The sequence below is a fragment of the Gadus morhua genome, chromosome 4, assembly GCF_902167405.1.
Source record: "Gadus morhua chromosome 4, gadMor3.0, whole genome shotgun sequence".
NCBI lineage: Eukaryota > Metazoa > Chordata > Actinopteri > Gadiformes > Gadidae > Gadus > Gadus morhua.
In genome coordinates, this window is record NC_044051.1 from 4,700,037 (window position 1) to 4,726,843 (window position 26,807).

Below are 26,807 nucleotides of genomic sequence, written 5' to 3' on the forward strand. Positions count from 1 at the left end.
ACATTAAACAGAACTTGGTGGTTGACCAGGTCATCAGGCTGTGATTGGTCGGATCCACTCAGCTGTCGTGTATCCCAGTTCCTCGTTCTGCGTTCAGTTCCCACACAAGTCAATCAAGATGGCCGCTAGGTGTGTAAGGCCCTTTGGGTGATGGCACACAATGGAGTCGCTGTGTCGATGCATGCTGGCAAATTGGCTCACTAACAGACAGTTAACCAGATAAGAGAGATCGGTTCCCAATTCAGTAAGTTACAGTGTTTAGTGTGTTTAGCTAGTACAGATGTCAGTGGAGGACAATTATGGTATTTTGAACATCGAGCCCCCTTTCTGGTTTGTCCAGGATGAAATACAGCGGCTGGCACAGAACATTAGACTATTTGTTCTGTCCTGGTAGTTGGCTCAATTCGAATCGCCCCTGCCTGCTTCACAATGGCTGGCTACGGGCATTCAGAAACCTGTTTTTAAAAAGACCCTAAGCGTTCATTTTCAGGAATGTGTAACTCACCGAGTGGTTAGTGGTGTTCGTTGACTTTCAAAATCAAGTATCGTAGCGAAATAAAGTTTCTGTTGGGTTATATTGGTCATTTTGTAAATCCATTGATTTCGGTTGGAAGACTCATCGCTCGTTGACCGGAAACGGAAAGGTGGGCAGGTTGTTGTCTTTTCCCTCGGTTCACCGTCTCAACATTAGGGCTAGAACGCAGCGAAAAGACTACAACCAGCCACCCTTTCCGTTTCCGAAAAACCCGAAAGGTGGCTCAATGTTCAAAATACCAGAATTGTCCTCTAAGCAATTAAAATTTAGCAATTTTAAATCTGTTTACTCAGTGGGAATTTCAAAACTAATGGCAAAGGAAAGTTAATATAATATATACAATGGTAAGAATACGTTTATGCACTCATGCTAAAGTTGACTCAAAGGAGGAATAAAAAGATCATCCTTTGGTAAATGATCTTAATGCCTTAAACAAATGAGGGAAAATCCAACCTTTTAGGCCACCAATTACACCACCTCTTCGTTAAAATACAGGGTGCATAAGTATAGGAATCTTTATGATTAATCCCATAGAGGCAGGCATGGCATGATTTTATTTCAGTTAGCCTATGGTTTGATTTGCATTGAGAAATCATTAGGCTAACTAACAGCTATAAGGCTAACTGAAAAGAACCATGCCAATCTCTAGGTATGGTGAAGGATATGTGATGATGTGAGGCGATTTTAATTCAAAAGGCCTAGTTGACTTTATCAGGATGCATAGTATCCTGGATCCATGAAATAATTGGCCTTTAAAAATACAAAAAATGCCTGCCTCTATGGGAATTGAACATAGGGGTTCCTATACTTATGAACCCAGTATTTTAATGCAGAACATTTATTTATTTACCATACATTATTCATTCACAAAGAAAATTGGTGGCCTAAATTATGGAATGTTTCATTATTTATTTAATTAAGGCATTAAGATCAATATCCAAAAGATGATTTTGTATTCCTCTTTTTAGTCAACTTTAGCAAGGGTGCATACATTTATTTTTACCACTGTATGAGCTTAAATATGATACTGCAATTAAAAGAGGAAATGGAGGTTTTAAACTAATGGGGGTTGAAGTAACATTACCATTCTGTTGCATATGTAACTAACAGGACAACAAATAAGTTACATATGCAACAAAGCCTGTACAATATATGTAAGCTTGAGTAACAAACAAAAATGCACTTGCTATATATAAATAGGGGTTGTTGTTGAGAAATGATATGGTTTTGAATTATAAAAATTGCAATAATTGCAGGGAACATTTTTTAAGTTTGTAATATTCAATTATATTATTATTTCGTGCAGGCATAACTGTATGTTTTTCAGGTTTTTTTTTGTAAATGTACTCCCATAAATAAACTATGCAAATGATGTCACACACAAATGCTTTCTTATCTCCCTTGTTGCTTGAGCTTGATTTCCTGAAAATATTTTTTGTGATGTTCAACACTGATAGACCCAGATTATATATTCATGAAAACAGAGTGATCCAAGTCTCTCCATGCCAGTACAGTACAGTACAGTGTCTGTGTGTGTGATGTGTGATGTGTGTGTGTATGTGTGTGTGAGAAGAAATTGAGCTGCAGTTCCGAGGCAGAGACACTGGCTATTCACAGTATGTTAAAGAATTCTAGTGAAGTAACCCTAGTGGACCACACTATCTGCCACATTGTAGAACTCCGGGTTCTACCTCTAATCTAGACTGACCGCCGGTGATTTGAGTTCGCCCTGCACAAGGGTCTGTAGAAGAGCAATACATTTCTTTCTGCTTCCGATACGTTTTTGCGGGAGCCAATCACCAAGCTGGCTTTTCCCCTTGGTGCACTATTGGCTGGTTTAACACAATGACGACAGGGAAGCGACGGCAAGCAAACAATGCGTACAGAGTCAGTTGAACTAGGCCCGCTGATCATGCCTCTTGTGCTGAAGAAAATGACGGCAGCTTCCCCGGACCAAGCGCAATCTACGATTCCTCTGGTCTGGCAATGGCCAGACTACCTCTCATCAGCAATCATAGGATTCATTCATGCTCCTTAGATACCATGTCAGGGTTACGCACACATTTTCTGCCGTGGTCTATGGACCCCCTGAAGTAGCCTTGGCCGCCGCCTGTATAAAACTCTAGTTCCGCCACTGGTGACACATGAATCCCACCTGGGTTAGGGGTTCAATTCCCTGCCAAGAAGGTGGGCACTCGCGGTATTGTAACATGCCTCAGATAAAAGCCTATCTATCTATCTATATATATATATATATATATATATATATATATATACACAGTATATAAGAAAAAAATAATTATATTAAAAAAGATATACATATGCTAAATATATGTGTAAGAAAACAAATATATGCATTCAAAAAAAGCTATAAATCTATATTTAAAGATCCTATATATTTGAAAAAAAAAAGGTGTTTTTTTATGTTATATCTGATCTTTAGAGCACGCCTACTTTTCCTTCTGCGTCTTCCTGGAAGCTGTGGGAGAGCATCCGCCGCTGGCTGAGGTCATCTGGGACGGACAGCCACAGAGAAGATGGACACTCGTCCTCAAAGCTGCATCTGTGGTGGAAAACGAGACAGATAGAGCACTCCATATCCCATGATGCATCATTAACTGTGGTTTTAACTGGGGTCACCGGCAAGGTCAAATCAGCCATGGTGCGTTTCAAAGGAGGCAGAAATGGCGTTCTGTAAACGGGGGGACTTGCGGGGGTGAAGTGTTGGGTTAAAAGACTAGAAAGATATAACTTTTAGGTAGGTAGGAAAAACAGTTGGAAGTCGTTTCGCCTCGGAGGTTTTTCCTCCGGATTATATCTTTGTCTCTCAGGAGAGGATAAAAAGCATCACGGCTCTGTTTCTCTCTTCTCATTCATTTTATCGAATGATTTGCGTGATTAGGGGCGGCATGTCACTCAGGAGGTGGAGCGGGTTGGCTGGTAACCTGAAGGTCGCTAGTTCGATCCCTGGCTCCTCCTAGCTGAGTTTCGAGGTGTCCCTGAGCAAGACACCTCACCCTTACTGCTCCGGGCGAGCTGGCTATCTCCTTACATGGTTGTCACCGCCGTCGGTGTGTGAATGCGTGAATGAATGGGTGAATGCCGTTTTTTTTTTACATCCATCTTATTCTCCGTCTGATTAAAACACGTTTTTAAAAAACAAACCCAAATGGGAGTGACCTCTAAACTGGGAGGGACCTCTAAACTGGGAGGGACCTCTAAACTGAGCGGGACCCCTCAGTCGGTGACCTCAGCCTGACCTGGCCGCAGTCACTGGCGGAGAACTATGAACCAGACATTGGGTTTGGGAAACTACCTGTTGATACCGTTGGTTAATAAGGCCTATTTAAGGCATGTCCTTAGAATAGATGGATGCTTCGATGAATCGGGCATGGCGTGGTTTCCCGATTTAGACATCATCAGAAGTCCTGTTCTCAGAATGAAAAGAAGAAGTGTTTAACCAACGACTGGTGCCCACTGCCAAGTGAAGCAACGACTGGTCACTAGTGGTCGACTAGTGGTGAGTATCCCTAGTCAACGACTACCAGTCACCATCCCTAGTCGTGCACATCACTAGTCATCGACTAGTAGTGAACATCACTAGTCATCGACTGGTAGTGAACATCGCTAGTCATCGACTAGTAGTTAACATCGCTAGTCATCAACTAGTAGTGAACATCGCTAGTCATCGACTAGTAGTGAACATCCCTAGTCATCGACTAGTAGTGAACATCGCTAGTCATCGACTAGTAGTGAACATCGCTAGTCATCGACTAGTAGTGAACATCGCTAGTCATCTACTAATAGTGAACATCGCTAGTCATCGACTAGTTTCTTCTAGTCGATGATTGGATCGTTGATTTCTTTGATCGCGGTCCGATCTTTCTGTGGTGTGTTTTTCACAGAAACCGACACACATAAGACCAAAGCCTCACTTCCTTGCGCGACAGCGGCGCTTGCGTCACTTCCCCTTTGAAAAGAGAAATAAGTGTGCAATGAGGATGTCATCAATGTTACCCAAAGAGTTGATGCGTGTGTGTTTGTGATGATGTGCAGTGTGTTAGTGGGTCGATGGTAGTGTGTAATAGTATGCAGTGTGTAGTGTGTTAGTGTATGGATCAGAGTATGTACTGGTGTGTATTGTGTTAGTGTGTAGATGTGAGTGTGTAGTATGTCAGTGTGTAGAAGAGAATGTCAGTGTGTAGATGAGAGTGTGTAATGTGTGTAGCATGTCAGTGTGTAGCTGAGAGTGTGTAATGTGTGTAGTGTCAGTGTGTAGCTGAGAGTGTGTAATGTGTGTAGTGTCAGTGTGTAGCTGAGTGTGTAATGTGCGTAGTGTCTCAGTGTGTAGCTGAGAGTGTGTAATGTGTGTAGTGTCTCAGTGTGTAGCTGAGAGTGTGTGATGTGTGTAGTGTCTCAGTGTGTAGCTGAGAGTGTGTGATGTGTGTAGTGTCTCAGTGTGTAGCTGAGAGTGTGTGATGTGTGTAGTGTCTCAGTGTGTAGCTGAGAGTGTGTGATGTGTGTAGTGTCTCAGTGTGTAGCTGAGAGTGTGTGATGTGCGTAGTGTCTCAGTGTGTAGCTGAGAGTGTGTGATGTGTGTAGTGTCTCAGTGTGTAGCTGATCAGCTGACCGTGTCAGAGCTCCACACCAGCCGCAGTACGGGTCGCGGGCGTTCCAGCAGGACTGCAGACTGCTGTGTTGAACACACTGAGACACTGGAACACGCATCAACTGGGGGAACACACACACACACACACACACACACACACACACACACACACACACACACACACACACACACACACACACACACACACACACACACACACACACACACACACATAAATGTACCAGTACACACACGCAAATATGTACAAATAAGCACATACACACACACACAGACACACGTACACACACATACACGTACACACGTGTACATTTACATGTGCGCGCACACACACACACACACACACACACACACACACACACACACACACACACACACACACTACTTATCCATAGTGATTCAAATTCCCTGGAAGTTGCTTCGGACGGAATAGTCTTCTAAAAAGTGAAGTAAGTGATACGTTTCTACATTAAAAAAAGAAAAGTTACAGATAATCTCCAATATCCACAAGCCTACCTTGTCCCTAACCGCCACAAAGACGTGCTTGCGGCCCACGGGGTCCAGGTGCATCTTGGGAAAGACGCGGCGGTCGTCGGGGGCCTTCCAGATGACGCTGAGACACTGGGCCTGGAGCTTGGCGTCCACCGTCAGCTGAGTCAGACAAACAACCACACCGGGGTGAGCTGATGGTTACACTGAGGGCACAGAGGACCTTACACCTAGAGCACAGTTTGAGTAAGAGTACACTGAGAGGACCTTACACCTAGAGCACAGTTAGAGTAAGAGTACACTCAGAGGACTTTACACCTAGAGCACAGTTAGAGTAAGAGTACACTCAGAGGACCTTACACCTAGAGCACAGTTAGAGTAAGAGTACACTGAGAGGACCTTACACCTAGAGCACAGTTAGAGTAAGAGTACACTTAGAGGACCTTACACCTAGAGCACAGTTAGAGTAAGAGTACACTTAGAGGACCTTACAGCTAGAGCACAGTTAGAGTAAGAGTACACATCGAGGACCTTACACTTAGAGTACCTTACACCTAGAGTACACTCAGGGTACCTTACACTTAGATTACCTTACACTTAAAGAACCTTGCCATTATAGTACCTTACTTAGAGTACCTTACATTTAGAGTAGATTCATAGTAGCTAACAATTAGAGCATGTTACACTTAGCTTACACATAAAGTACACTTGGGGTACCTTACACATATGAGTACCTTACACTGTATGAATACCTTACACAGCAAACAATGGTCAAGGTCCTCTGCCTTCAAAGACCAGAGAGAATTAACTTCTAAGTTAACTCTCTCTGGTTATTCTACGTTAACCAAAAAAATAAATAATAATCCCCCATAATATCTATGCAATATTCATTTTTGGTTGTGTTTACTAAAATGCAATGAACATTTATTTTCAAAATTGACGACGAAACAAGTGGCCAGAAATTATGCCTGCAGCTTAATGCATTTCCTTTCCCGACTGCACATTTCAAGGGTTACCAGGCAAGATGTACCACTCACAAGACCATGGCTAACTCAATCTCTCATGACCTTTGAGCCTGAGCCATCCTGTAAATGTAATCACAGGCGCTTTTGCTGCACTCATTTCCTTTTGTGCTGTGATCACATGACACATATGTCGTTTTTGATGAGACAAGCATGCCTACTCGGCTTGTCAGTGTTCTACTTAAAGTGTTGGGGCTCCCTCCAACTGTTCCAACAGAGGAAGTGATGTAGCATGACGTAGCACTCAGGGCCTACGGACCTTCAGCAGTTGACCGTCTCCAGTGCCGATGAAGACGATCAGCCAGTTGTTCAGCTTGACCGCGAGCACCGACGTCATGAAACGATGCCTCAGCAGCACGCGCCTTGGCCTCAGCGTGATGGGCACGTCACCCTTTAGACATGCACGCCCACACGCACACACGTGTCCAAACACACACGTACCCAAACACACACACACACACCGAACGCATAGACCGAATCACACACACACACACACACACACACACTTATTATACCTTTAATTGCAATTCCATGTGATCAACTTTGTTTTAGACCTTCATGTAAATCAATTTAGATTTGTAGTCTATGGCAAGTTCACCTTCCAAGGTTCTTGTTTGAAGCCGAAGTCTGGGTCCGTGTAGGTCACTGCCTCAGTTGGCGGACTGACGTCATATACGGCGAGCTCCGTGATAGTGACGTCATGGTCGGTAAATATCCCTGCCCAGAGGACCGGTTGGTCCCCGGGAATCACCGAGGAAGAAACGAGTCTCTGGCGCGCTTTGCCACCTTCACAGCAGACGAGTGTCGCACCTCGCAGGGACCTTAACGTTTCGGTTTTGCTTGTTTTGCTCGCAAACCAAAGTAGACGAACTTTAGGGGCGTCGTAATTTAAGTTTGAAAAAATAAAAATCGTTGATTTGATTTGAAAGCCATCCACAAACTGGACACCATGAGCATGCGCAACGATTTCGGGGCTATCCCTACCGTCTATGGCCGAGAGCAGTTTTCCAACCTGACCATCATGCGTGTTATGAAGACGAATTCGCGATTTTTTTGGATAGTCCCCAAACCTTGTCTCGTTCATTCCTTCAGCAGCAGCTAAAATGTAAGACTTTCCATTCACGTCAACCACAAAACCCACGGAGATGCCTTTTGGCACAAAAGGACTCAATTCAAAATCCTCCCCGCTTATTATCTGAGTTATGTCCGTCAAGTTCAGCGTCTCACAATAGCCGGAGTTCAGCGCACCACAGGTGAACAACAGGTTGCGCTCCACAAGTGGCGCCAAGGTATTGACGCTAAAAGTGGACGTGCCCCCTTCCGAAGCCCTGTTAAACCGAATCGAGGACGCCATGTATTCTCCTCTCTGTGTCAGACTGTGAAGCAGCCCCAGGCTGTGGTTGAGCTGGTACAGGTAGTCGCCGGTGACGACGTACACCCAGCGTGCGGCGACGGTGAAGTCACGGATATCTCCACCACGGGAGGGGAACACGTCAACCTCCTGCAGACCGCGGGCCCCCCGGAGCCCACCGAGGGCGACGAAGAGCAGCAGCCACGCGAACTCCATGGTGCGGAACAGCAGAGTCCTGAGAGAGCGACCTACTGCCTGCTCCTCACGCGAGGAGACGCTAGGGTACTGCCGCCGTGCGTAAAGGCGCACGAAAACTCGTAAGAGGAAAGTTCCGGTTTACGCAAAAAGGGAAGTGGGCAAAACATGGCAGTTTGTTGACTGCTTTAAATTTGAGCGTTTTCACAGTGAATGGTGCTTACCGGAGAGGGAAGCAAATTTAAAACAGTTCATCCAAAATGTGATTTATTTTTTCTTATTGTGAATAGGCTACATTTCTTATTGTGAATACAGTTATTATGCAGGCTGTTGTTTAATTCATCCGCGGTTGCCACCGGTGTGTTTTCTTTTGGTCGTTTCTTCTGAAAGGCGTCTCCAAAACAAGCTAAAGTTAGTTAAGGTCTCTCATCTAAATGTGGCATTTCTTCAGAAGACAATGTTAATATCCAAGATATAAAATCCAAGATATCTTACAAACAACATTTCACGTTTTCTTGATCGTGATAGGACTTATTTCACCCAGTTCCCTTATGATCACTTCGCGCTTGCGCACTGAAGTGCTGGTTCACCACATGGACTTATTAAGGAGTTCACCATCCACAAGAGAAACTTGAAGATGAACGGACCCGGGTCCCATTCTCTGCACACGACTCGAGCGTTGCGGTTGCAGAAACTGTCCGTTAGAGGGCGCCCGGAGACCACGCTGCAGAACGCAACGGCACGCAGCTCATCGAGAGACTCCGCTCCTCCTTATATCCCCTTGGTCCACGGGCTAGAGTTTCAGTGACAGTTGAGCTGTTGTTCTGCTCGCCTCGCTCGACGCGGAACGAGTCCACCCCCCAACTCCAGACCAACGATCGCGGTGCCAGGACCGTCAGCCTTCCGTCCGTCGTGAATCCGAGAAGGTCAGCGACACCATCCTAACCACCGACTAAAAGGTTCTGCATTAGGAGAGCATCGTTTCACCAGTTCATCGGTGCGGTCCAGCGGTGTTCGTCCCTTCGTGCATTCCATCAGTTGAGGTGAGTGAAACGCTGTTTACGTGAGAGTTGAGTTGTTTAACCATCATCCGTTGTGTTGTTTAACCAACAACCCAACGGATACAAGTCGGCACACAGGGGCATTGTAGAGGTTGGTTAGCGGTCATGTGACGTAATATATGTTAGGGAAACGTTATAACCTGTCACATCCAATAGCCTACATTATAATCGGAACCAAAAGCCTACGTTATGTTAGGAACTGCTTGGGACCCCTTGTGCAAAGGGGATACTACACTTGATGGCTGCATGGTAGGCCTACCATCTTTGTACCTGTGTGCGTCCGGGGGGATGTCGCTATCCTCCCGGACAGCACACGCACGCGCGCACACACACACACACACACACACACACACACACACACACACACACACACACACACACACACACACACACACACACACACGCACACCGTGACCCCCTTACCACCCGGGGGTCTTTCCCCAGCGGCGACATCGTCCCCGCACACCGCGATTAGCCCACGCCTCGGTCACTCATACAAAGGTACGATATCCTTGGTTTGAATCAGGCAACCGTTTCAACCAATCCAACTTTCTCTTTTAAGGCGTGTATTCGTCTCGACTCTCACCGGGGTGAGCACAGACGCCGCCCCGGTGAACAGGGCAGTCTATAAGCAGTAGGGCTTTGACTTCGAACTTCGTGATTCGAATATAATTCGAATATCAAAAAAAATACAAATAATTCGAACGAATATTAGGCAGCCCTTAATATTCGAACCTGTTATGGGCAGGCCAAGAGGGAGAGACGTCGGAGAACCCATGCAGTCTATTCATAATATTGTAATGACCACGGAAGAGGCAGTGAATGAAGTATTGATTAGACAGCGATTTATTAGAAACATAATAAACCGTTGGAACACGCAAGACCGGTAACCATAGCAACGCCTGTAAACAAACCTCGCAAAGCCCAATCCAGGGCTGAATCCGAATACTCATACTTATAGTATGGATTTTGTAGTACGCCACAAATATAGCGCGTCCGAATGCTCAGTGTGCATTGTGTAGCACGGAAAACGTTTCCGAATGCGTACTACCGCCACAGTATACAACGGTAGGTCACTACGTTACCAGACTACGAGTCTGGTAACGAACGAAGAAGAGATGGCTGACCCGACACTACCAACAGCGGCTTAGAAAGACGTCATAGAAAGCGGCGAAAAAAAGAGACATTAAAAAGAGTAAAAAAGTAAAGTAAGTAATTAAGTAAAAAGAGACATTTTTAATTCAATAGCAACGATGACAAGATGGAAAACAGGTAACTTATCAAGGTAATTTTGCCGGCATCTGAGGGGAGACACGTCATCTCCAAACATCCGGTGGAGTTACGGCGGTGTTCGGAAGAGTTCAGAGGCGTTCTACGCATAGCTGTAGACCAGGGGTCTCCAACCTTTTTTCAACTGAGAGCTACTTAGAAAAAAATTAAGTGGCCAAGAGCTACTTGCATCACATCGCACATATTTATTAATGAACTGATTAATAAATGCATGAATTTATTATGCATTTATTAACTGATTAACTGATTAACTGATTAATTAATCACACGTGCTTCTGTTTGTACACGTGTGAAATTGCAATACACAATGCTTATCAAAAATAACTCAACTCTAATACAATAACTTAATAACTCAACATCAAAGGTCCAAGAAAACATTAGTACACTCACTCTTTTTAAAACTTAGTGAGATGACTGGCACTGCATGGAGTCCTTCTGTTTGTACACGTGTGCAATTGCAATACACAATGCTTATCAAAAATAACTCAACTCAATAACAATAACACAATAACTCAACATCAAAGGTCCAAGAAAACATTAGTACACTCACTCTTTTTAAAACTTAGTGAGATGACTGGCACTGCATGGAGTCCACCAAAGAGGTGTATGCTGGAGTGTATGCGCTCAGGTTCACTCTAATACAGTCATTTAAATGTTCATCTGTCAGTCTTGTTCTGAATTTAGATTTGATGACATTCATGTCAGAAAAAGCAGCTTCACAAAGGTATGTCGAACCAAATAAAGCAGAAATTTTAAGTGCTGCTTGGTGAATGTTCTTGTAGTTTTCTGGGTCTACAAGGCTCCAGAAATGTTGTGAGTGTTGCTGAGACTTAAGCTGAACATGATTCTGGAGATTTATAACCTCCATCTCCATCTCCACAGGATTGACAGTGAACAGTTCAGCCATCTTTTCTGAAATCTCTGTGATGTCTACCTCCATGAATGGGTTGGCAATGAATGCCACACATGGCTCCAGCTTATCAAAATCATTGAACCTATCCTCAAACTCCTGGCCTAGCTTTGACATGAGGTCACAATATTTATTGACATCCAAAACAAAGTCAGCCCCTGCATGGCTATCTAACATCTTAACTACTGTTGGGAAGTGTTGCAGTCTTTTGTTTTTCAGTTGCTGGAGGTAGAATGACAGTTTTGCTTTAAAAGCCTTAACAGCACTGATCATGTCCGAAATTGTTCTGTCTTTACCTTGTAACTGGGTGTTGAGCTGATTGAGTTTCTCTGTCATGTCTGTCAGGAACGCAAGATCAAGCAGCCACTCAGCATCAGACAAAAGTGTAGTGTCCTCCTCTCTTGACTCCATGAAAGCCTTGATTTCGTTCAGCAATGAGCAGAAGCGATGCAGTATTTTTCCTCGGCTCAGCCACCTCACCTCAGTGTGGAGAAGGAGATCACTGTGTTCAGCAGACAGTTCCTGGAGGAGCAGTTTGAAGCTTCTGTGCTGCTTGGCCTTTGCGCGAATGGAGTTGATGATCTTAATGACAGGTGTCATCACATGATCAAATCTCATGACTTTGGCGCATATAGCCTGCTGGTGAATGATGCAGTGATAGTTCACAATTTTAGGAAAGTCCGGGTCGGCCTTGCACAGTGCAATAAATCCTGAGTGGCGTCCTGTCATAGCTGGTGCGCCGTCTGTTGTAATAGACACCAGCTTTTCAATAGGCACGTTATGTTCAACGAAGTACTTTTTCACAACGTTGTAAATATCGACTCCTCTGGTTGTGGTTTTTAGTGGAAGCAACGTTAAAAACTCCTCTCTGGTGGAAGCGTCTTCGAAAACCATCCGGACAAACACAGCCATCTGAGCGGTATCAGCCGCATCCACCGACTCGTCACATTGAATTGAAAACCATTTGCATTTAATCATGTCCCGCTCCAACTGACCCACTGCATCGGCAGAGAGCGCAGACACTCGCCGTGCCACTGTGTTTGCGCCAAGCTGTACATCAGCGATAGCGGACATGATTTCAGTCTTACTTTTATGGTCCTTGAATAATGTGTCGGCCACCGCTGTCATTGCTTCCTTCACCATCCCGCCATCGGTGTATGGCTTCTTGTGTTTTGTCAAAATGTGCGCCACTTTAAATGATGCCTCCGTGGCCGCGTTGGCTTTCTTCGTCGGTCCGATGAATAAACATTGCTGTTTTTTAAGGTTTGCTTTCAGCTGGTTCACTTTCTCAGTCCGTAGAGTGCTGCCTGCTGGAAAATCCCGCGCAAAGTTACCGTGGACTTGAGTGTGGTGGCGCTCCACGTTACCTCTTTTGCCGACCGAAACACTGCTCCCGCATATGAGGCACACACACTTGTCCTTCACGCTAGTAAAGAAGAACTCGCATTCCCACTCTAAATGGAAATGGTATGTTTTCTGCTTTTTCTTGACTTGGCCACCTTGGTTTTCCATCTTTGTTGTTTGTGTAAAGTTCTGCTAATACCACCAAACTCCTCACTTTAGCTTAGCGAGCGTACAACGTCACTCAACGTCACAACGTCACTTTGGCTACATTTACACCGGACACCAATGTGACATATATGTGAACGTAAGTGAGATGAGGTGCATTTACTGTCGTCGGAATATTATTATTTTTAATTTTTTTAATTATTATTATAATTTTTTATTTTTTTATTTTTTTCGGTCAACCTATCAGGCGAGCTACTGAAAACCTGCCCGCGAGCTACCGGTAGCTCGCGATCGACGTGTTGGAGACCCCTGCTGTAGACCGTTCTAGGCGTTCTACGCATAGCTGTAGACCGTACTACAAGTAGTAGACACTGAACATAAATAGTATGTACTAAGTACTCGGATTCAGCCCAGGTATTACTGAAGGCATTTAATGGTCAAAATATTATTAATAAATATTCGAATATATTCGAATACTAATATTAATAAACAAACGAACTTCGAATATGATTTTTTGCCAAAAGTCAAAGCCCTAATAAGCAGCAGGCCCGTTTAATTAAAGCATTTGATGACAAGCGAGGGCTGCGGTGGTCGAAAGCCTTTCCTTTCTATAGCGTGCGGTGCACCAGCTGGGCAGGGCCCCTCCCGCGGGGGGGCCCCCCCCCCGCGGTCGGGCCCCCTGGCTGCCCTGTAATCGGGTGAGGAGCCACCACGACGAGGGAGGGCACCACCCATATCCAGACTTTACTTTACAGCAGAATTGTGACAGGAAAGAATATCAGCGGACTTGGAGAAGAATTAAAGCGCATACAGGACGCGAGTGTTTACCGGGTCAGGGTACCGCACGCTGGAGACACTGCACTGGGCACTGGGTTCAAGTGGATGTCAGCTAGTAGAACGCATCGCACACATCATCTTGTGGTTCGGGTTTTTCAAAGTCAAAGCGCCCCCCCAAAGTAAAGGTCCAGAAATGAACCAACTACCAGAGGAACAACTTGGTTTATAAACAGCTTTCAGTGCCCACTGCCCTCCCTGCCTCACACACACACAATATGCGCCTTCTTTTTTCGTTTCTTGGCAGTAGTTTGGAGTGACAGTTGAGTCAGAACGCGCTTGCGTGCGTGCGTGCGTGCTTGCGTGCGTGCGTGTGTGCACCGTGAGACTCGACCGCCAGTATTGTTAATTCTTTTTTTTATTTTTAGCTGGTAGAAAGATATAATTAAATTTTTTTGCATTAAAACGCTCTACTCCACCGTTGGCCTGTGGGTGGTAAAAAGCGGTTCGGATGTGCTTGACACTCCTGCTGGCAAGAAAGTCAGAGAACTCTGCAGATGTCATCTGCGGGCCATTATCTGCCGTTATGGCCCGAGGCACGCCCTAGCGGGCAAAGAGGCCATCCAGTATCCGAACCATGACGTGCGACGTCACCGTCCCCACTGGCACAACCTCCGGCCACTTAGAGTGGAGGTCGTAAACGACCACCAGGAAGCGCTGGTGGTGGGGAACACCACGGCCATGGATTTCCCCACAGATGTCCAGCTGTACATGTTCCCAGGGACGTGAAGGCCAGGGGAGCGGTTGCAGGGGAGGGGTTGAAGGGGGTCCGGTTTTCCCACTGAGGAGGCACGGCGAGCAGTCCTGGACCAGATGTTCAATATCGCGGTCGATGGCTGGCCACCACACCAACTCACGGCACCGCTGCTTGAGTTTCACGATTCCCAGGTGACCCTCATGTGCCATTGACAGGACACGTGCACGCAAAGTGTTTGGGACGACGGTGCAGAGCCCCCTCGAGACACACGTGTCTGCCCAGCAGGAGAGCTCATCTTTCACCCGAGCAAACGGTTTCAACTCTTCCGGGATGTGGGACGGCCAGCCGTTTCTGATGTAGGTGCACAGCTTGGATGGTATCGGGTCTCGTCCTGATTCAGTGTTCAGTTCCTCCAGTGTGACTACTGGCTGCAATGGTGCATAGAGCACTTGGATGAGAGCTGGTTCTTCATCGTGTGATGGTACAGAGGGGTTTGGGGCTGCGATTGAGCGAGAAAGGAGATCTGCCACCACGTTTTCCCTGCCCGGCGTGAAGATGAGGTCATAGTGGTACTGGCGGAGGCGTTCCGCCCAGCGATGAAGTCGGAGAGGCTTGTGTCCCGAACCTGACGTGGAGAGCACCGTTGTGAGGGCCTGGTGGTCCGTCCTGATGGTGAAATGACGGCCATAGACATACATGTGCCACCTCTCGCACGCCCACACACAGGCCAATGCTTCACGTTCACCCACGGAGTACCGCTGCTCAGTGGGTGTCAGGGCCCGAGATGCGAAGGCGATTGGCCTCTCCGTGCCGTCATGAAGCTGCGACAGGACAGCTCCAACTGCAGCAGTGGAGGCGTCGCAGGTGATGAAGGTTGGGCTCGAGAGGCTGAAATGGGCGAGGACAGGAGGTGAGGTTAATTGTTTTTTCAGCATGAAAAATGACTCAGAGCACTGTGGTGACCAAGCCCACGGCTCCTCCTTCTTCAGGAGCTGGCGGAGGGGTGCTGTCTTTTGTGAGTAGTTGGGCAGGAAACGCAAATAATAAGCCGTCATTCCTAGGAACGATGCAACCTGTGTGATGGAGGTTGGTTCAGGGATGCGTTGTATTGCGTCAACGTTGGAGGAGAGAGGTGCAATGCCATCAGCTGAGAGGCGGAATCCAATGAAGTCCACAGTCGGTACTGAGAAGAGACATTTCTCCCCGTTCAGTGTCAGGTGATGTTTGGTGAGGGCCACAAACACTCTGTGTAAGCGGGCATCGTGGGTGGCTTGGTCTGGCCCATGCACCACAATGTCGTCCAGGTAAACTGCTGTCCCCGGGACCCCAGCGAGAATTGTAGACATGACCTTTTGGAAGCAGCTGGGGGCAGAGCTAAGACCAAACGACATGCGTGTGTACCTAAACACCCCAGCGTGTGTCACAAATGCTGTCAGGTCCCGGCTGGCCGGCTGAAGGGGAACTTGCAGGTAGCCCTGGCGTAAATCCAACTTTGTGAAGACCGTTGATCCATGGAAAAGAGAGGTGAGCTCCTCAGCTGTAGGTAAAGGATATTTGTCTGGAATGACAGCTTTGTTGACCTGTCGCAGATCCACACAGACCCGGAGGCCCCCTGACTTTTTCTGTGCGACCACCAGGTTTGAGATCCAAGGTGCTGCATTTATTGGCTCGATGATGCCCTCTTCTAACAGGGAGCTGAGCTCTGCAGTGGCGCCCTCCCGGAAGGTGAGTGGCTGGCGTCTGAGGGGCTGCATAACTGGTGTCACGGCAGGGTCAACCAGGGGCCGATGAGTGAATGCTGTCAAGCGGCCCAGGCCGTCGAACAGCGCTGGCCACTGTTGGTGCATCGTTGGGAAGACCTGCATTATAGCTGTTCCACTATTGTCCATCAGAGAGAAGCCCAGTGCAATGAAGAGATCGAGGCCAAGAAGGTTGGTTCCCCGCTGTGCCACATGAAAAGGGAAGGAGTAATGTACCATAGCGGACAGGCAGGTCAATTGTGCCCACAATCTCGATGGCAGAATTTGCATATCCCCGCAAGCTTGTGGATGGGGGTCCCAGTGGCATGCGGGAAAAGAATTTCCTGTATGTGGCCAAATTGAGGAGCGACGCTGCAGCCGCAGTGTCCAGGATGAGTGGCACGCTTACCTCCCCCAGCCGCACTGTGCAAGTTTTGAATGATACTCGTGTAGAACGGATATTACTAATTTCTGTGTATCCGGAAGTGGACTGAGGAAGCCTGTGCTGCCGTGCTTCATTGGTTGGAGCTGAACGACAGACTTTAGCAAAGTGGTATAATCTAGAACAGTTTCTGCAAACCTGTCCACGGGCAGGGCACTGTGATGCTCTTGTAGCATGAGAACTGGATCCACAGTTGCCGCAATTGCGTCTGGAGTCCACAGTGGGGCGCTGTCTATTCATTTGTTGCACAGGCAGGCTGTCACCGCTATCAGTGGACGGGAACAACTGTGACGTTTCTGCGCGCTGTAGCTGTTGCGCTAACGCTGTGTGGTGAGCAGGGCTGGTCAGCAGAGTAGAGCATTCCAGAGCACATTCCACTTGCAACGCTATTTTGATTGCATCAGTCAGTGTCAAATCATCAGGTTCCATAAGCAGTTTTTCCCGTGTCTTGTCACATGACGTGCCTTCTATCATCTGGTCTCTGATCATTTGGTCATGCAATGCTCCGTACTCACAGGCTCGTGCCAGCTCACGTAGGTCAGCTACAAAAGTCTGTATGGACTCGCCGGGTCGTTGGTGGCGCTTCCTGAGTCTGTACCGCCGTATCAGGACACGTTGTTTCCCAGAGAAATGGTCCGTCAGCAGCTTGACTGTATCCTCGAAAGCTGTTGCTGAGCCGAGCGCTCCAAGAACACGCTGGCCCTCGGTACCGAGGCAGTGGACGAGGATAGCGGTCTTTCGCTTGTCGGGAAGCTGGTCGTCGGAGAATCCGAGCGCATCAATATAGGCATTAAAACCTGTCAGCCACCGTGTCCATGGCACTGCGGGTTCCCCGGGCACCGCGAGAAACACTTCGGGTGGGGGAAGGCTAAATCCAGCCATCCTTGTCGCCAAATGTTGTGTGTGAAAGACTGACACGCACACGTGTTGCTTCAGAACGTACACTCCATTTCTTTACTTCAGTTTCATGTGTCGATCAACACCCGCGCATTACACGTCACGTCGCATCCCATAATAATCAGTCTCTTAAAGGAACCGTAACCACTATTTAGTAACATACAGCAAACCCATGTTTCACAGTGTGACCATGTTATTAGAACATAACAGAGAGGTTTTAGAAATACGTTATTACTAGCCAAATCAAATGAATAGGCATATGTTATTACTATATACTATCAATTAAATTAAACTGTTGGAACCTAATTCGAAATAGTAACACGACGATAAAATGACATGCATAAGATTTTTAAAACTACTGGCAGTAGGAGAAGGACTTGTGTTTAATGTATAGTGTCCAACGATGTCTGTCTTTCTGTTTCCCTCTCTTCGCCTCTCTGTCTGTCTGTCTGTCTGTCTCTCTCTCTCTCTGTCTTTTTTCCTCTCTGTCTGTCTGTCTGTCTCTCTCTCTCTCTGTCTTTTTTCCTCTCCGTCTGTCTGTCTGTCTATCTCAATCTCCCGTCTCTGTCTGTCTGTCTGTCTGTGTCCCTCTCCCTCTCCCTCTCCTTCTCCTTCTCTCTCTATCTCTGTCTCTGTCTCTGTCTCCCTCCCTCCCAAGGAGGTGCTGGTGGAGAAGGAGAGAGAGATGGTGCGGCGGGTGCAGTCTGCCCGAGAGGACGAGCTCCACAAGATGGCCATCCTGCACGAGGAGAAGTAGGGGAGACACACACACACACACACACACACACACACACACACACACACACACACACACACACACACACACACACACACACAATAAGAGTGAAAGTGTTTCACTCTGACGTCTCTGAGATCACGTATTAAAGGCCTACGTGCAGGCTAACCGGAAGTTTTGATTAATGGGTACATAAAGCACTCAAAATATGTATATCATTCATAAAATGTCTTCAAAATAGTGTCGAAGTCCATTCTTTGTCGTTTTTGGAAGTAACGGGTGTTTTCTAACGCCGCTACGACGGCACGTTGGGGAGACGTGGTGGAAGGTAGCCTCAGCCTAGTACTAGAACTAAGGTGTCTTAAGAGGTGGCAAGAACCACAAATAACATGTATGATGTCTCACAGCCGTATCATTTCGAACCTGTCAGACGTGAGAGGGCGAATGAGGAATGGCCGAGAACTGATGGCGGTCAAAGCTAATTAAATGCATGGTCAGAGGAGAATGAGTGGAGAGTTGCTATCATTTAGCAACGCAGCAACGAGCGCTGGAGCTAGTAAATGAACAGCAGTGCATACAATAACAACACTTTTAATTTTTTTTACTGTCCGAGTGAAAGTCAACGTTTTCTTTATATCTAGTGACGGCGATTATGTCGTTCAGATAAGTACCGGTAAACTTAGTCAGAAGATCTAGAAATAGAAGGCATAGTGCTAGCTAATGGCTAACTTGCCAGTCCCACCTGTGAAATCCCCCCAGAATCCCTAATTAAATCTTACCCCCGACGTTGTAATCAGATGTCTATATTCGGGGGTCCCCATCTCCCGATTGTTGCGCAATACCGATATACATTTTGCAGTAGGCCTATGACAATACAATAGTTGATGGATGCAAGACAATCAGTATTTAGTCTACATGACAACACACACACGCACACACCTAACATTTTTTGATAATCCGATATGCTATATATTTTAAAGCAACACTGACATAGGAGGCTGCATTGGCTAATGTTGTTTGGATGCACGTTGATTTATAACAAGGAGAGGCAAAGTTGTGCAACACTGCAACACAGCCTTTAATTTAACCATTTAATACATTTACTTAAAATGCTTACATTTTTACTTAAATTCGTTTAAAAATCTTTTTTTTTAAAGAGCAATCTGATTGGTGTGTTTCCTGTCAGGCTGGAGCTGGAGAACCGCCTGTCAGAGCTGGAGCAGCAGAGGGCGCTGCAGGACACTGCTGGCCACGCCCACTGCGAGGAGTGGGAGGAGCGTCTCCGTGGCACCCAGCTGGGGGAGGAGTCGGCTCGCAAAGAACTACCAAAACCTCAGGTCTGGACGCCTTGATTAGTTTTCACGTGCAATGGCTTTCACGTCAAATTTGTTCGTCAAATGAATTATGTTTATGTGCATATTTATCAACATATGACGTTTTTTTTTTATAAAACTTAACCCTAATAGGAGACCCTAATGCCAAGAAAACAAACCTTTAGGAGACCCTAACCTTAGAACCAAACCCTAACCCTAAAACCAAACCCTAAACCCAACCCTAATAGGAAACCCAAACCCTAATAGCAAACCCTAACCTTGGAACCAAACCCTTAAACCTAACCCTAGAACCTAACCCTCCCCCTAGAATCAAACCCTAATAGTAAACCATAACCCTAGAACCAAACCCTAATAGTAAACCCTAACCCTAGAACCAAGCCCTAATAGTAAACCCTAACCCTAGAACCAAACCCTAATAGTAAACCCAATCCCTAATAGTAAACCCTAACCCTAGAACCAAACCCTAATAGTAAACCCTAACCCTAGAACCTAACCCTAATAGTAAACCCTAACCCTAGAACCAAACCCTAATAGTAAACCCAAACCCTAGAACCAAACCCTAATAGTAAACCCTAACCCTAGAACCAAACCCTAATAGTAAACCGTAACCCTAGAACCAAACCCTAACAGTGAACCCAAACCCTAAACCAAACCCTAAACCTAACCCTAGAACCAAACCCTAACCCTAACCCTAGAACCAAACCCTAACCCTAGAACCTAACCCTAATAGTAAACCCTAACTCTAGAACCAAACCCTAACAGTAAACCCTAACCCTAGAACTAAACCCTGATAGTAAACCCTAACCCTAATAGTAAACCCTAACCCTAGAACCAAACCCTAAACCTAACCAGAACCAACCCAGTGCAGTAAGAGGTTGGCGCTGTACAACGTACGCTGTTCTGTGTGCACGGTGGACCCGCAGACTGACGGGGGGCCTGGTTGTGTTCTCCAGGACCAAGCTGCTCCAGCAGACCGCCCACCTGGAAGAGCTGGAGAGGAGGAAGGAGGAGCTGGGCGACCTCCGACGGGTAGACACGGGCCTTTAGTGTTCATGACCTCTCCCTTGGGTCCACTTTGGGTTAGGTTGGAGGGATTCCTGTTTGGGTTAGGTTTAAGTTTTGGGTACTAAGGTTAGGGTTAGGGTTTCATAGGATTTGGGGTTAAGGGTTAGGTTTCAGGGTTAGGGTTAGGGTTAGGTTCTAGGGCTAGAGTTGGTTCTAGGGCTAGAGTTTCCTAAGGATTTGGTTTTAGAGTAAGGGTTTCCTACTATGGTATGGGGTAGGCTTCAGGGTTTGCTTTCTGGGCTAGTATTTCCTGCACTATACTGATCCGATACATGTAGAACACATTAGCATCAGGGGGGGCTGATGTGCTTCAAGCTAACGATCTAACTAATGCTGTCCGTGTGTTCTGGTCGACTGTGCTGACTGTGCTCTCTCGCCCTCTTCCTCCTGTCTCACAGCAGAACCAGGAGCTGGGGGTGCGGCTAGGGACCCTGGTGCACACGGAGGGGGGGCTGCAGGCCTCCAACCAGCGCCTCAAAGACGCCCAGGACGTCCTCCGGGAGGAGGACCTTCCCAGAAGAAGGTACGCCGCCCGCCCGCCGCGCTACAGGTCCCAGAGAGACCGGAGAGAGACCGGAGAGAGACTGGAGAGAGACCGGAGAGAGACTGGAGAGTGACCGGAGAGAGACTGGAGAGAGACCGGAGAGAACGGAGAGAGACTGGAGAGAACGGAGAGACTGGAGAGACTGGAGAGACTGGAGAGAACGGAGAGAGACTGGAGAGAGACTGGAGAGAGACTGGAGAGAACGGAGAGACTGGAGAGACTGGAGAGACTGGAGAGAGAACGGAGAGAACGGAGAGAGACTGGAGAGAGACTGGAGAGAGACTGGAGAGAGACTGGAGAGAGACCGGAGAGAGACTGGAGAGAGACTGGAGAGAGACCGGAGAGAGACCGGAGAGAGACCGGAGAGAGATCGGAGAGAGACTGGAGAGAGACTGGAGAGAGACTGGAGAGAACGGAGAGAGACCGGAGAGAGAACGGAGAGAGACCGGAGAGAGACCGGAGAGAGACCGGAGAGAGACTGGAGAGAGACTGGAGAGAGACTGGAGAGAGAGAACGGAGAGAGACTGGAGAGAGACTGGAGAGAGACGAGTCAGCACTCGCCAACTCATCCTGTGTGCTGTGTGTGTGTCATTGAAATGGTGAAATTATTTCACTGTGTGTGTGTCCGTCATTGAAACAGTGAAATACGTTCACTGTTATTCTCTGTGTGTGTGTGTGTGCGCGCGTGTGTGTGTGGTCGCTGATCACCGTGTCTCTCTTGTGGCGTCGCAGCGGAAGGCGCAGACGGAGAACAAGGAGAAGCGGCTGCACAATAAGATCCATCAGCTGGAGGCCAGGATAGCAGAGCTGGAGCTGGAGAGCAGCACAGCCAAGAGGTGAGACCGTCTGGGACACGGGGCGCTGAGGTCTAGGGTGGGGGGGGGGGGGGGGGGTCCTGGAACACAGGCCCGCATGGAACCTAGAACACACACAGGAGAGTCTAGAATCTGACACGCCACACTGTAGAACACTGGTTCTCAAACTTCTTCTATGAGTGTACCCCAAAGTTACCCCCATTTTAGAACCACTGATCCAGAACACACACCTGAACCTAGGCTCTAGGAAGCCCCCGAAAGGTTCGGAACACGCACGTCTAGATTCTATGCTGTCGTGTGACTTGGATTGTGTTCTGGTTTGTCTTGGAACACACGCACGCACGCACGCACGCACGCACGCACGCACGCACGCACGCACGCACGCACGCACGCACGCACGCACGCACGCACGCACGCACGCACGCACGCACGCACGCACGCACGCACGCACGCACGCACGCACGCACGCACGCACGCACGCACGCACGCACGCACGCACGCACGCACGCACGCACGCACGCACGCACGCACGCACGCACGCACGCACGCACGCACGCACGCACGCACGCACGCACGCACGCACGCACGCACGCACGCACGCACGCACGCACGCACGCACGCACGCACGCACGCACGCACGCACGCACGCACGCACGCACGCACGCACGCACGCACGCACGCACGCACGCACGCACGCACGCACGCACGCACGCACGCACGCACGCACGCACGCACGCACGCACGCACGCACGCACGCACGCACGCACGCACGCACACACACACACACACACACACTACTGATCACCCTCCTCTCTCTCTCTCGCCCCAGGCGTCCCTCCCACTCTGAGGAACAAACCAATCTCAACCGGCGGCTCAAGGAACTCCAGCGACGACACAGCGAGTTCCGCCACCTCCTATTGGGCCACCAGGCTCCCACTGGCACAGGCCCCGCCTTCCTTCCCTCCTCGCTCTTCGCCCCGCCGCCCTCAGCCCAGGTCACGGTACGGACGCTTTCTTCAAATCAACACAACTTTTATTTTCTTAAAACTTAAAATCACATCCGGGGTTTTCCAGGTCTTGTTTTGTACGAGGCGCCAAACGAAGGCAGTCATCATTCTCCATTCCAATCGATCGTCCAAACATTGACCTTCAAATTTTTCATTCAATTTGGGCTTCAATGTGTTTTCGATAAGCGTGGAGTAAATGAAATAGTATTGAAGGTTTGCTATCTTGACTGTCGACATGAGGCGATTCATCCAGTAGGGGGCGGTATAACCCTCGATATGCTTGAGTCCCTTCTCAAGGATACGACAGTAAAGTAGTACCAGGCTCCCAGTGACCACTGGCAGGACGTCTTATTATTGTATGTTGTACGGCCTGGCACTTAATGTATGCATTCTCTGCATACATCATGCAGAGAATAATGCACTTAAAAAGAGCATTGTGTAGCATCCTATCCTAGCTATCTTTGTTGTGTACGGGGAATGGGTTAACCTAGCGATTGTTGTTGACTGCACTTGGTTCCATGAACATCCTTACTGCAACGACAGCGAGATATTCTCGTTCCTCCTTCTTCTGACAAACGGACTCATTGTGCGTCTCTCTGGATTAAGTGTCTGCTAAACGCCCTGGATGTTCCCGGTTGTCTTCCCCAGGAGGAGCATCACCTGCGGGAGGTGTCCCAGCTCTACGGCCGGCTGGAGGAGCTGGAGAGCGTCCAGCTCCACCAGCTGGAGGAGCTGGGGGCACCCGCTCAGAGGGACCAGGCCGTCTCCGGACAGTGCTGACCGCCGACCCCCCTGTCGCCTGAAGCCCTTTGACGCCCGACCTCACCGCCTCAAGGCCACGCCCCCTGGCCCCCCTCCCACACTTGACCGCTGTCCCCCTTTCGCCTGAAGCCCTTTGACGTCCGACCTCACCGCCTCAAGGCCACGCCCCTTAACCCCCCTCCCACACTTGACCGCTGTCCCCCTGTCGCCTGAAGCCCTTCGACGCTCGACCTCACCGCCTCAAGGCCACGCCCCCTAACCCCCCCCCCCCCCCACACACTTGACCTCTGACCCTTTCGCCTGAACCCCTGAACTTCCCCCCTTTGACTTTCGACCTCAACGCCTTAGGGCTAAACCCCCTGACCCCCCCCCCCCTCCATATTCGACCTTTGACCTCTGGTACCCTGACCTCCATGCCCACCGTCTCCTAACCTTGTGACCTCTCTGAACACCCACAGACAGAGAGTATAACCAGCATCAGTTTCATTCTGAACCCCCAAATCTTCCCCAGTATAAAGAGACTGGCCCCAGGATTAATGGCAATAGATTATGAATTGATTGTTCTGGTTCAAATGAATCAATGAGTTCAACAGTGTTACTGTAAAAAAAAGAGACAATATTTATTGGATTATACATCCATGATTTTTAATGTTTTATATTGTCACACTCGGGTGCTATCGTCGCAGTCGGAAAAGGTGTGAGACTCCGAGCCAGGGCTGCAGCTTCGCGCTCCACGTTGCACATCGTCTTTATACTTGACTATTTGCTAGGTTGTTGTACAAAGAAAGTAGTTTGAGCCTGAATAAAAAAATAATCATTTGACTGACCACGTGTGAAGTCGATCAATGGGCCTAGGGATGTCTCCTCTGCAAGATGTCTAAACATTGTCGTACTATGCCAGCACGTAACTATTTCCTTGTGCACTAAAAACCGCCTTCATACTTCAGACACTATAGTTGTACCGTTTGTTCTCACCAAAGGTTTTTGGAGGAGTTGTCAGCAGACGTGGCGGTTGCAGGTAGGGCTGGGCGATTTGGCCTAAAAATAAAATCAGATTTTTTTCAAACCAAACCTGATCATCGATTTTAATAGATATTTTTCGATAAATGACAAATATGTACATTTTTTAGGTTTCGATTTATTTGAAGAATAACTGATTATCAAAAGCAAAATAAATAACAAACATCCCCCCCCCCCTCTGCTGTGTGCCCCAGCTGCCACAGACTTTAAGCAAACTCTAAACACTCACTTTTGAAAGTGCATGCTGCCATGACGACTGCCTTGATAACTAACCTTTTTTTTTTTTTTACTTCTAGATGTATTTCTTTAATAATCGATTTTCTTAAAAAAAATCGTCCTGAACCATTTTTTCGAATTACGATACAAAAAAATCGCTAAACGCCCAGCTCTAGTTGCAGGGCTTTCTGGGAGGGGGTGGTTTGGGCGGGACATCTGGGCTGCGCTGGTAGCTCCTCGGAGGGTCCGGACCAGCTCTCGGTAGCTCTTGGCTGCTGCGGGCTGACTCAAGGGGCGGCTTGGCTCCGCCAGGCTCCACTTCACTGCTGGCGAAAGGAGCAGGTGTTGGAAGGGGAACATCCATCGCCGCTGCTGGTGACCCAGGGCGTCCCTGGACAGCCCTTCTGCGCCCCCAAGCGGTTTGCCGAGGCCCCACACCGGACACCAGTGTAACATAGGACGATTCTACACGACACCTAGGGGGCTTTTCTGTGCTCCTCCAAGCGGTCAGTGGTTGTGTGATAAAACGCAGTATAATTCCAGACGGTTATTATTTCCGTGTCAAATTTAATTCAATCATCAAATCATTAAAACTGCGATGATAATTTGACTGTGGTTTGTTGTGAAACCGGTAACCTTTCCCTCAACAAAAGTTGTAACAGTGTCGCAGGACGCAAACTTTGAACTGAAGGTTTAAAGTCAACGTTATACATAGACCACAAAAAAACTGGCGTTATCACACAGGAAACAGGAAATCCATCACGACTTACTGATACCAAGCGAGCCGGGCCTCTTGCTGCCGACGTTGCATCTTCCGTTTCTTGGCCCTCAACATACGAGGGGTCTGCCTGTTTGCACAACCTGAAGAAAAGCAAAAGTTGCCCCGAGTGATTATGGCATCGAGCTCCATTAATGAAGACGGGCTTGTTGGCTTGAGGGCCTGGGAGCACAACAGTTACTACCATCACGATGCCATTACAAAAGGCTCACCATCCAGCATCACTTATGGGGCTCACCTTGGCGGATATCTGCCCAGACGTACATCTCCAGGTCTCCGGTGCTCATGTTCAACTGCGCGGCAAGCCTCGGCCGGTAGTAGTAGATACACCCCCACATAGTAAGACCTGGGATAGAATCCGATCTTAACATTCAAACCATCCGAAATTCGGTGCTTTGCTGAGCAGAGATGGATGGGGGGAAATCTGGCACGAAATCTGGATTAATAACCTGTAGTGCGTACCCAGTATAATGCTAAGGCCTTTCTTACCGACCAAAATCACGATAATTAATCGAATAAGAAACACCATGAAGGACCAGGGGGGCTCCAGGAGGACAGTCTTGACTCCATACGTTATCTGAAAATAAGTCACATCAGCTGTTTAATTAGTCAATTGTTTAATTGTGCAATTGTTCAATTGACGTGATTCATTGATTGACTATTCCTTCATAAAACAAATAAACTGGCAACTTTTAAAGTCGGGCTGACTTCGGCAGAACACAATAGCCGATTGGTCTTAACTATCAGTCTTGGCTTGCTGTCAGATCCGCACTGCGTGATTTTCAATGCCTCCTCTGAAAACTCGCCATACTTCAAAGGAACACGTCAGCTCAAGGGAACAGGTATATTTGTATAATAGCTTATGGATTTATCAACATCGATCTAATGAATAGCAGTCATTCAATCGTCGGACAAAAGGACTTGTAAATAGT

The 26,807-nt window shown here is 47.8% G+C and overlaps 3 protein-coding genes across 13 annotated transcripts in view; 1 reads left to right on the forward strand and 2 right to left on the reverse strand.

Moving 5' to 3' along the window:
• Window positions 1-8,329, reverse strand: part of LOC115542662 (plexin-C1) — a 32,458-nt gene extending 24,129 nt beyond the window's left edge. For all 7 annotated transcript variants that reach the window (XM_030354991.1, XM_030354995.1, XM_030354994.1 and 4 more), the window contains exons 1-5: window positions 7,272-8,329; window positions 6,933-7,064; window positions 5,679-5,813; window positions 5,166-5,266; window positions 2,990-3,098 (exon numbers count right to left, since the gene is read on the reverse strand). In XM_030354991.1, the coding sequence (XP_030210851.1) occupies window positions 2,990-3,098; window positions 5,166-5,266; window positions 5,679-5,813; window positions 6,933-7,064; window positions 7,272-8,240 (1,446 nt within the window). In that variant the 5' untranslated portion in view covers window positions 8,241-8,329. The remainder of the gene's footprint in view (window positions 1-2,989; window positions 3,099-5,165; window positions 5,267-5,678; window positions 5,814-6,932; window positions 7,065-7,271) is intronic.
• Window positions 1-26,807, reverse strand: part of LOC115542665 (plexin-C1) — a 156,695-nt gene that overhangs the window by 117,782 nt on the left and 12,106 nt on the right. For 2 of the 4 annotated variants that reach the window (XM_030355007.1, XM_030355006.1), the window contains exons 15-16: window positions 26,365-26,452; window positions 26,114-26,221 (exon numbers count right to left, since the gene is read on the reverse strand). In XM_030355007.1, coding sequence (XP_030210867.1) covers window positions 26,114-26,221; window positions 26,365-26,452 — 196 coding nt within the window. Of the gene's footprint in view, window positions 1-24,916; window positions 25,424-25,867; window positions 25,959-26,113; window positions 26,222-26,364; window positions 26,453-26,807 lie in introns of those variants that run through there. The other 2 variants (XM_030355009.1, XM_030355008.1) reach the window with 2 other exon arrangements.
• On the forward strand, window positions 9,247-24,471 carry LOC115542703 (centrosomal protein of 83 kDa-like). 2 transcript variants are annotated; one of them, XM_030355079.1, is made up of 8 exons: window positions 9,247-9,262; window positions 18,257-18,351; window positions 19,521-19,671; window positions 20,622-20,697; window positions 21,132-21,256; window positions 22,010-22,113; window positions 22,922-23,093; window positions 23,748-24,471. In XM_030355079.1, exons 2-8 carry the CDS (start codon window positions 18,284-18,286, stop codon window positions 23,877-23,879), a joined length of 828 nt encoding a protein of 275 aa, XP_030210939.1. In that variant the 5' UTR covers window positions 9,247-9,262; window positions 18,257-18,283; the 3' UTR covers window positions 23,880-24,471. The 2 variants fall into 2 exon arrangements, with proteins under 2 accessions (XP_030210939.1, XP_030210940.1); XM_030355080.1 differs by having other exon boundaries at window positions 21,135-21,256.

Excerpts from the sequence above, each read along its gene's own strand:
- LOC115542703 (XM_030355079.1), top strand. The coding sequence starts at position 18,284 with ATGGTGCGGCGGGTGCAGTCTGCCCGAGAGGACGAGCTCCACAAGATG. Across the intron at positions 22,114-22,921 it reads GAGAGCAGCACAGCCAAGAG|GCGTCCCTCCCACTCTGAGG; the intron begins GTGAGACCGTCT and ends CTCTCGCCCCAG. Across the intron at positions 23,094-23,747 it reads CGCCCTCAGCCCAGGTCACG|GAGGAGCATCACCTGCGGGA; the intron begins GTACGGACGCTT and ends TGTCTTCCCCAG.